At 44.4% G+C, this 10,855-nt stretch overlaps 1 protein-coding gene across 2 annotated transcripts in view; it reads right to left on the bottom strand.

The window, feature by feature from the left end:
• Positions 1–1,626: 1,626 nt before the first annotated feature.
• The window catches only part of IRAK2 (interleukin 1 receptor associated kinase 2), a 61,003-nt gene continuing 51,774 nt past the window's right edge, over positions 1,627–10,855 (bottom strand). For both annotated transcript variants that reach the window (XM_060110222.1, XM_060110221.1), the window contains exons 11-13: positions 6,833–7,033; positions 3,644–3,935; positions 1,627–2,680 (exon numbers count right to left, since the gene is read on the bottom strand). In XM_060110222.1, coding sequence (XP_059966205.1) covers positions 2,568–2,680; positions 3,644–3,935; positions 6,833–7,033 — 606 coding nt within the window. In that variant the 3' untranslated portion in view covers positions 1,627–2,567. The remainder of the gene's footprint in view (positions 2,681–3,643; positions 3,936–6,832; positions 7,034–10,855) is intronic.

Here is a 10,855-nt window from a genome sequence, read left to right as displayed (position 1 = left end):
CTCCACGGCATGTGGGATCTTCCCGGACCGGGGCACAAACCCGTGTCCCCTGCATCGGCAAGCGGACTCTCAACCACTGCTGCACCAGGGAAGCCCCAGCGCTTGTTTTTGTCTGTCTTCTCTATTCCAGCCATCTAAGCAGGTGTGAGTGGTTATTTCATTGTGGTTTTGATTTTTTTAAATACCTAATAAAATTTATTTTAAATACCTGATAGAAATGACAAAACAGATGACAAATGTTCAATTTTTAACATACATGATAAAGTCACTGGAATGCTCTTAGTTGTACCCACATTCAGAGAAATGTTGTTAGTATTGCAATATTTGTCAAGATAAATCTATCTCATTTTAATTGGAATTTCCAGTCATTCTCAAAAATCTCTTTAGAAGATATTTTTCCCCCAGGGGTGTCTCCCTGTATGGTGGTTTTGATTTTCATTTCCCTAATAACTAATGAAGTTGAGCACAAAGATTTAAAAAAAAAAATTTTTTTTTATCATCTCTGGAAGAATCCCCAAACTAGTAACAGCCATTGCCTCTGAGAAGAAGAAATGAGGGGCTAAGATCCCAGTGGGGAATCCCCCATGTAATCTTTTGTACTGTTTGAGTTTTTTGTTTGTTTGTTGCTGTGTGCATCTATTAACTTAAAAAAAGTCAGGCCTTCCCTCTAGGAATTCATGGAAAGACACCTTGGTGCTCATGAACCCCTAGAATTCATATACAGAATTGTGTATGTATGAATTTACAGCTTGCTGGAGGAAGAAGGTCCAAAGCTTTCATGGATTCTCAAAGTGGTTCTCTGACCTCTTCAGAAATTTGTGAAGCCCTGGTCTGGAAATACAAATCTGTCTGGGTAATATTACCCAATTGGCAACTGTCCTCTATTGCTCAAAACGCTTTGGAAACATACTGCTCATAATTTTAAGGTGCTTACCACACGCCAGGTCCTGTTCTGGGCACGTAACACAGACTCTGGTTGAATCCTCACAGCCACCAGAGTTTAAGACAAGGGTGGGACTTCCCTGGTGGCACAGTGGTTAAGAATCCACCTGCCAATGCAGGGGACACGGGTTTGATCTGTGGTCCAGAAAGATCCCACATGCCGTGGAGCAACTAAGCCCATGTGCCACAACTACTGAGCCTGCGCTCTAGAGCCTGCCAGCCACAGCTACTGAGTCCATGCGCCACAACTACTGAAGACTGTGTGCAGCAACGAAGACCCAACGCAGCCATAAATAAATAAATAAATAAATAGAAATAAGGGCTTCCCTGGTGGCGCAGTGGTTAAGAATCCGCCTGCCAATGCAGGGGACATGAGTTCGAGCCCTGGTCCGGGAAGATCCCACATGCCGCAGAGCAACTAAGCCATCGAGCCACAACTACTGAAGCCCGCACGCCTAGAGCCCGTGCTCCGCAACAAGAAAAGCCACCGCAATGAGAAGCCCACGCACCTCAACGAAGAGTAGCCGCCGCTCACCGCAACTAGAGAATGCCCACACGCAGCAAGGAAGACCCAAAACAGCCAAAAATCAATAAATAAAATAAATAATTTTATTAAAAAATAAAAATAAAATAGGACACGCTGAATTTAAAAAGACTTGCAACGTGACTTTTCAGAAATATACCCACTGCAATAAATGTTAGGTACGTGACAAAAATAAACGCTTAATGTCTTTCTTTAAAATTTATTTAATAAAACAGGACAAGTGCATTTTCAAAGTACTTCTGTAGCCATATCTCACCCATTCCTCCCCAACAGCCCAGGGAGGGAGGATGAATGCATGTTACTTACAAGGAAACTGAGGTTCCAGAAATTAAATTAGCAGCAGAATCAAACATGAACCTAGTTCTCCTGGTTCTTCATCCAGCCATAAATAATACATATTCTCTAAATAAAAACTCCATTTAAAATATTAGCATTAGTGGGATGGGAGGATAAAGGTGCAGAGTGGGCATTAAATAAATATCTGTGGGTTGCAAGATTTCTGAAAGAGAAAGCAGAAAACCTCTAGAGCCTTCTGCCAGGTGTCTGGCATTTGTAAAACTTGAGACCTTGACGAGGGAGTGAAGAACCAAAATGGGACACAAGTTGAAAGTCTTTCATGTAAAGGTCATGAAAGTTTGTGGGCGGTTGGTGGCAAATATTACCCAGAGATCTTAGCTTTGGAAAGTTCCATCAGCGCTCAGAATGCTCAGTCGGTTGTCGAGGGTGAGAGCCAGGCGATGGCATCTATTGGGGTGGTTATTGTCACATGCTCCCCGGAACCACAAAATCACTCACATCCTGGGCTCATGTATCAGGGTTTCCCCTTTAGTCTCCTGATAACCCAGAGCTCTGATTGACAAATCTCAGAAAGGAAGAGGACTTCATGGATTTTTGTGTCTCTGAAAGCTGAGGTCCCGTCTCCCCTAACTCACTCTGGTAAAATGGAAATGTCTCTGCCGCCACCCAAGGGAAGCTGATGTTTGGTGTTTCCTGGGAGATCTTGATTCTTCCTTAGATCTTTTTCTCGATTGACATTCATTTTTCCAATGGAGGACGAGGGTCCTCAGCTGTGTTTGAGTCATCAGGGGCCAAAAAGCTCGATGCTATCCAGTTTCTCTTCTTTGTAGAGCTGGATATTCTCCATCAGTTTCTTTTTGGCCTCATTGATCTCAATTTTCCACGAAGTCTCTGTAGCTGACATTCAATGGAAAGTAAAGAACTTGAACAAAAGGTATTTGGAAACAGTTGTTATAATTCTTAGAAAGTCAGACTTGGTCAGAGTTTTTCACTTAAATCGGGCTTCTGAATCAGGCCCTGAGTGGAATGAGCACTGTCATTGCTTCTGCCTTTTCAGGGAAGGCCTGTCACCTGCCCCCCACCTTTCAGAGAGGAGGGGCTTCCATGCTTCTCCCCTGGGGGTAGGGGGCAGTGTTAGAATGAAGCTTACACTCTCTCTTCTTCCTCTCACCACCATGTGGGAGGAGGAACAACAGGAAAGGTCAGAGCCTGAGACATTCACAGAGCGACGTTTACCAGGGGATGAGGACGCTGAATTGTAAAGGCCTTCAGAATTTTTATTTCAGAAGGAAACCTGGTGTGTTTGGACCCCAGAGTCAGAAATAGAAGCTATCTTTGGAAGCAGCTGGCAAGGTGTGAAGTGAGGATAGAGAGGCGGCCGGCGACAGACCACAAGGGGCTTTGCTGGTCCCAAGAGAGAGTTTTTACTTGGTCTCTAAGTGCAAAGGGGAACCACAGAAGGGCTTTAAACGGGGGGTGACATGAGTTGTTTTTAAAAACCACTCTGGCTGGCCCCTGGAAGAACTGGTGAGGGGCCAGAGCAGATCAGGGAGGCCACAGGGAGGCTGTGCGGTCATCCAGCAAGAGGAGAGTAGCTTAGATGAGGGGTAGGGGTACGGGGACGGGCAATGCAGAGAAGCAGATGGAGCCGAGGGATATTTAGGTCAGTGGACAGGACTGAGTGAGGGACTCGACATCGGGGGCCGAGGGAGAGGGAGGATGATTCTCTTGGCGCGGCCAGCTGGCAGGTGAACAGCTGGATAATCAAATGAACGCGTGAACGAGGGAGAGAAGGAATAAATGATAGGCTGAGGTGGGGACATAAATGAGAGTGTATAAGGACTCAGATCCCACGCTTACCATCCTGGGGAGGTTCTGGACTGGCGCGGGCCTCAGAGGAGGAGTCTGCTTCCACTGCCCCACCAGCCGGCAGCTCGCTTTCTCCATCCGCTGTGGGGGGAGGCGAGTCGGCAGCCCCGGCCCAGGGTGCCTCCCTCATGGAGCAGGAGGCTTCGAAGCTGGAATTGTCCACGTCGTCCGTTTCTTCCGGGGTATTGGAGGAAGAGCCTGTGCGCTCGGAAAGACCACTCCAAGGGAGCGACGTCTCCTGACCTCTCAGCTGTTCTTCCACAGCAGCCACAGAGTCACACACCTTGGGGAAGAGAGACAAGAGCACTCACCAAGAACTTTTCCTGAAATTAAAAATCTACCAGGTCTCCCAGGCCGAGAGAGAGAGAGAGAGAGAGAGAGAGAGAGAGAGAGAGAGAGAGAGAGAGAGAGAGAGAGAGAGAGAGAATGCACCACAGGAACAGAGATACAGATATTTGTACTTTTGCTGGTTGAGACCCTGGGTCTAGCTGCCCCAGCAATACCTATCCTGCCTGCAGTTTGGTTAAATGAGCAATAAACCATTCATCCTCTCATTCATAGGCTCCCTGCTTCCTTCTCTGTTATGTGGTTACGTGTGTGTCTGTGGGTCGAATCTAATAATTCGAGTTGAGTTTCTATCACTTTCAGCTAGAAATGCCCTAAGTAATATAGATATTGCCCTTGAGGGCTTTTCTGGTTAGGGAGGTTAGTAAAATTAGAGGCAGGCAGGGAAGAAATATTTCTTCTTTACACACACACACACACACAAATGGCACACAAACCTACCCTTAGTAAAAATAACAAATTTCATTTGCTCAGTGCCTTGCAATTTACAAAGCACATTTGACACATAATGTAAATGAGTTTTTATAAATAAAAAATTAAAAGATCAGAGAGGTTAAGTTCCCTGCCTAAGGTCACCCAGTCAGTGAGTGGCAGAGCTGACCACTAAACCCAAGTCTGCTTCTCTTCAAGGCCATGACCCTATGATCTCTCATCTTCCTAGCTTGGTTGTGAAATACTGCGGACAATGACCATTTTCATTCCTCTTTGTATATGAAAGTGCCCTATCCCCTTTATCCTACATAGCAAATTCCTCCTCATGCTTCAAGGCCCAGTTCAAATGTCACCTTTTGAGATAAATCTTCACAATATATGCCCAATAAATACTTGCCAAGCTAAAAACTACAAAACTATATAACTAGGTTCTGGCCTAGGTTCTGGCCTATGGGAGAAAAAGTGATATGTGCATTTCCAGGTCACACCCTTACGAGGAAGGGTGTATGTTCTCCTTTTTGACCCCCTTTCAGTGGCTGGAATGCAGATGTGATGGCCTGGGCTAGAGCAGCCTTCTTGGATTCTGAGGTAGAAGTCACACGATAAGGGTAGCAGAGCAACAATACAGGAGCCCAAATCCCCAATACTGCGGCACTGCCACATCAGCTCTGGACTGCCTACATTCAAACTGTTGGGTTAAACAGAACAAACTTTTATCTCACTTGGAGTCTCCTCATTATAGCAGCTTCTTTGAATGTACTTTAACTGATACACTGAACAAAAGAATAAAATGAATGAAGGAATGAAAGAATAAGTGGTTGAGGGAGAGAGATCTTTTTAAAACATAAGTCTGATTATGCCTGCCCCTGCTTAATACCCCCAGTGACTTCCTCCAAATCCTGACTGTGGCTGCAAAGCCCTCTGTGGTCGGGCTCCTCCTTCCCCAGCAGCCTCATCACAAGCCACTCTGCCCCAGGTACTCTGTGTTCTAGCCACTCTGACCTTATTCCAGGCCCTTGACCTTGCTAGGCTCTCTCTCAACTCAGGCTATTTGCATGAATTGTTCCTTCTGCTTCGATTGCTCTTCATCTGCTTACACATCACTTCCTTGGGAAAGTCCTGGTGGGGCCGCTGTAATATGCTACACCCGCGCTCACCAGATGGTTACTGCACAATGTCTGTGAACTCCAGGAAAGTGAAACTGGGCCTGCCTTGTTCCCCAGTATATCCCCGGGGCCCGGCACACCACTGCTGAATGAGTGACTGAACATTGTGTGGCACACGGGCCGCTGGAGCACAGCCTAGGCTGAGAGCGGTGACTTGGTCTCTAGCTCCTGCCACGTCCTGGTGCAAGAGGGTAGACCTGGGGCTGAGCCAGGAGTCCAGAGGGCTCTGACAGAAACTCCCTCTGGCCTCATCTCCCCCTCTCTTGGCCTCGACATCTCCATCTGTAAAAGGGGAGGCTTGGGCTATAGCAGCGGTGTTTGAAGACTTTTTTTTCCAGCTACCAAACCCTTTCCTCAGATAAAATACTGAGAACCCCATACAATTATGAGAAGTGACAGTGGATGTCTGGGTGGAGTCATGGGTGGGGCCTGCAGCCATCCACAGCCCTCTTCCTGCCAAAAGGTACTCCCAAGGAGCCCCTGTCTGTCAGACACCACTTGAAAATCACTCTGTGGGATGATCTCTATGAGCCCTCTCAGGCAGTTATTTTGTCCTTAGAAAGGCCTAGTAAAGTTGGTGCCCAAATTTACACCTGTTACCATGGAAACCCCCTCTGCATATCCTGTCCATAGGAAAATGTTTTATCCTCTGTGGTGGTTGATGTCTGCCTAGTCCATGGGCTAAGGAATGATCCCTTTCTCTGGAACCTGGCCCTTCCACCTTCCAGGCTTGACCCCCCCTGGCCACCGGGTTTATATACCAGACCCCCACCTTACCTGATTGGCCAACAGGTAGTCACCTGACCCTAGCTAAGCCAATCAGTTTCTCTCACTAAGAGGTTGGAATTGGGCCACTCAGTGAAGACAGAACCATGACATGTAAATGAATATGGCTGTATCCCCTGACCAAGAGGATGGAGGGAATGAGAAGGGGCCTACAGAGAGGAGGAGGAATAAAGCCGGTTCAGAGAAAGCAGACGGACTTCTGTTATAGCCGAGGGTGTGGTCCTGGGCACCCTCAGGACCAGACCCCAGTTTGGCTGCTGGGAGCTCCAGCAGATACTGCTGTTTGCAAACAAATATGGCCCTGGTGTATGAAATCACTTCTCGGTAAAGCCATCGGTAAACGGATCGTGACAGAGCCCCTGGTAAAGCAGACTCATGCAGCCGGGGGAGTGAGGCCCTGCTGACGCAGGACAGGGTTCACTGCTGGGGTAAGGCTGAACGTTAGGCTCACCTCCGCCAGGCTGGCGTTGCGCCTCCGCAGGCAGAGGCAGGCGGCCGTGGCCAAGGCCTCGGCGCAGGCCTCCGGCAGCTTCCCTGCTCTCTTCTCCAGGTACTTCTGGCAGATCTCCTTGGCCATCACTTTCTCCACACCTGTCTTCCTGGAGCAGAGCCATGTGGTGCTGCTGGGAATTTCACTGAGGAGTAAATCCTTCTGTGGGAAGAAGAGTGGGAACACCCCCGTGTGAGCTGCAGCGGGGTGGAGTCTAACCACACGGGCCCCACCCGCCTCCAGGATTGCACCAGAGCGGCAAACACTCAGAAAACCAACAGTGTTTTTAAAAATAATTGCAAGGATCCCAGGAACAAGTAAAACAGCAGAACTGGAGAATTGCTAAATTCCCCACATGTACAGGGCATTCCATACCACACTCATAAGACCCTTCAGGCAGGGGCTTAACCTTTCTAGGCCTTGGGTTGCTTCATCAGGAAAATGGGGATAATAGGACTAACACAAAAATTAAATGACATAGTGCATCTAAAGCATAAAGTGTGATAAAGTGTGATACTTGACACAATCTACATTCAATAGTCTATTAGTGATAATAATTAATAGTAATAATAGCTACCATTTATATAGTACTTACTATGTGCTGAGCACTTTACTTACACCAATAATTCATCTTATTAATAACATTTACAGGAAAAATCTCTCATGATACAAAATAAACATTTTAGGATATAGGATTCTGACCCATGTATATTTAATAGGAGATGTACTATATATAATATTATGTATATTTTTATATTTTAAATTTTGTATTTACATGTTACATTTTATGCTACTTAGAAAGCAGAAATCTGAACTATTCCTAAAACAGAAGATATGCTGTATAAATAAAAATAAATATATTAGTATATAAGTATACTTGTATAGTACAAATTGTATGTTATATATGACATTGCATATGTATATATTTACTTATTTGCAACTTACATAAATATAAACCTACTTATATAAATAGGTTACAAATATATTACTTGTACTGATTAAATATATTAAATATAGGAAATTAATATGTAATATAATTATGTATAATATTGATTGACATAGTATATAGTGCATTAATCTATTATATATTAACATATGAGATGTTAAAAAAATATGAAACATTTGTATGTATTTTTTATATTTGTGGTATATTTATGTAAACACTATAACATTTATATATAAATTTTCCATGTATATTCTACATGTATACATATTTATATATAAAATATTGTATACTTTAAACAATATTTTTTTTTTTTTTTTTTTTTTTTTTTTTTTGCGGTACGCGGGCCTCTCACTGTTGTGGCCTCTCCCGTTGCGGAGCACAGGCTCCGGACGCGCAGGCTCAGCGGCCATGGCTCACGGGCCCAGCCGCTCCATGGCATGTGGGATCTTCCCGGACTGGGGCACGAACCCGTGTCCCCTGCATCGGCAGGCGGACTCTCAACCACTGCGCCACCAGGGAAGCCCCCAATATGTTTTATATATACGTATTTGTAATGATATTTCAGAGATATACAGTACTTTATATGGTTGCACATATAACTATATAAAACATTTTATATAACTATATATAACATAAAAATATATAATATATTTATATATAATATATAATACTTTAAATAACTATATAAAACATTTATACAGAAATATTTCAATGCACTTTATGTTATATGCTACATGCATTATATAAAAATATTGTATATTTCATGCTATATAAAATGCAAAAATTGAAAATCCATGTTATAAATAATATAAAATATAAATATATATTTAAATATAAATAATATAAACTGTGTGTGTATATATATATATATACATAGAATAAATACCAGGGGGCAGGGTGTAAAATATTAACAATAGTCATCTCCAAGAATGACTTCTATTTTATCTTCTATATTTTCCTATATTTACTAAATGTTCTACAAGCCTGTTTTGCATTTATATTTGGAAAATAAAAGGGTTTTTTTGTGTATGTGGTTTTTAATAAATTTACTTATTTTATTTATTTATTTTTGGCTGCGTTGGGTCTTTGTTGCTGCGCGCGGGTTTTCTCTAGTTGCGGCGAGCAGGGGCTACTCTTAGTTGCAGTGCCTGGGCTTCTCATTGTGGTGGCTTCTCTTGTTGCGGAGCACGGGCTCTAGGCGCACAGGCTTCAGTAGTTGGGCTCGCGGGCTCTACAGCGCAGGCTCAGTAGTTGTGGCGCACGGGCTTACTTGCTCTACGGCATGTGGGATCTTCCCGAACCAGGGCTCGAACCTGTGTCCCCTGCATTGGCAGGCGGATTCTTAACCACTGCGCCACCAGGGAAGCCCTGTGTGTTTGTTTTTAACATCAACAGTTCCTGACCTCCTATAATACGTCCCCATCTGTTAACCATGGCCTTCAGAAACCCCAGATTTTGTGACAATCTGGCCCCTGCAGACCTATCCCATCTCCTCTCCTCCCTCTGTCCTTCTAGCTCACTGTACTCAGCCACTGTCTCCTCCTTCTATCTTGGAAGCCCCTAAGCTCATCCTGCCTCAGGGCCTTTGCACTTATTCTTCCCTCTGTCTAGAATGCCCCTCCCTTGAGCTTTATCATGTCCTGGTCCCTCCCTTCATTTGGGTCTCTGCTCTGATGTTACCTACACCAAGAAGCTTTTCCTGACCTAAAACAGCCCTCCTCCAACTCTTTCACTCTGTCCCCTAACATTACTTCACGTTTCTTCATAGCACTTACCACTGGCCTGGAATTACATATATTTTCATTTACTTAAATATCCTTTGTTCTCTTCCCCTAGAATGAAAGCTCCAGGAGGGTAGGAGCTTTGATTTTGTATCCCCAACACCAAGAACAGTACCTGGCAAATAGTAAGTTCCTTACAAATGTTTTTACATATTGTACAAGCTAATTTATTTTCTGGTTAAGTTTCTTCTTTTTTGTGTAATTTTATTATTTTTAATAGAAGTGATTCATTAAATGTAAAACTAAATTTGTATTGCTTCATACAGCTTTGTATACAAATAGTTATAACTCAGAGTAAAATATTATCAGAGATTATCAGACATGGGTTGTGATATTTGCTTCAAGAACAAAACAAAATAGTCCCCACTCTGCCTCAGTTTCCCAATTGAGAAAATGGGCTGTCTAAGGATCAAAAAAATACCTAGACACCTGACACCATCAGTAACTCAGTACCTGCAGACTGAAAACCTAAAACTGGCAAGGGGTTCATTTTTAAATGCCCTTTTGCACAATTCTTTCATGTGAGCTCTGCCTTTTTAAATGTTTATCTTTTTAAAAAGTGTAATGGTGGGACACCCCTGGTGGCACAGTGGTTAAGAACCCGCCTGCCAATGCAGGGGACACGGGTTCGAGCCCTGGTCCGGGAAGATCCCACATGCCGCGGAGCAACTAAGCCCGTGCGCCACAACTACTGAGCCTGCACTCTAGAGCCCGTGAGCCACAGCTACTGAGCCCGCATGCCACAACTACTGAAGCCCGCGCGCCTAGAGCCCGTGCTCTGCAACAAGAGAAGCCACCGCAGTGAGAAGCCCGGGCACCGCAACTAAGAGTAGCCCCTGCTCGCTGCAACTAGAGAAAACCCACATGCAGCAACAAAGACCCAACGCAGCCAAAAATAAATAAATAAAATTTATTTTTTTAAAAAGTGTAATGGTATTTAAAGTTGACAGATCTGTAAATAAGAATAGAAGCATATTATTTATGGATATGGAGGTCACCACCATCTGAAACAAATGAGAAACTGTGCATAGTGACTGCCCTGAAAGAACAGTGTAAGAAGATGCTCCCCACTTGACTACCGCCCATGAAATCCTGGGTCTCATGCAGTAACGGCCATCACGAGATGCCATCCTCCATCAAGAACACTCGGAGGCAGAGTGACAGGGAACTTAGTAATGGAGGGACTCAGCAACTCCACCTGAACCCTGATGAATCCTAGTACTAAAAGGAGGGCAGTCTGCCGCACTCCTCAGGCTG

The sequence above is a fragment of the Mesoplodon densirostris genome, chromosome 10 (genome assembly GCF_025265405.1).
Source record: "Mesoplodon densirostris isolate mMesDen1 chromosome 10, mMesDen1 primary haplotype, whole genome shotgun sequence".
In the NCBI taxonomy this organism is placed as follows: domain Eukaryota; kingdom Metazoa; phylum Chordata; class Mammalia; order Artiodactyla; family Ziphiidae; genus Mesoplodon; species Mesoplodon densirostris.
The sequence above is the reverse complement of the archived record's forward strand: the minus strand, read 5'-3'. Positions and strand labels throughout refer to the sequence as shown.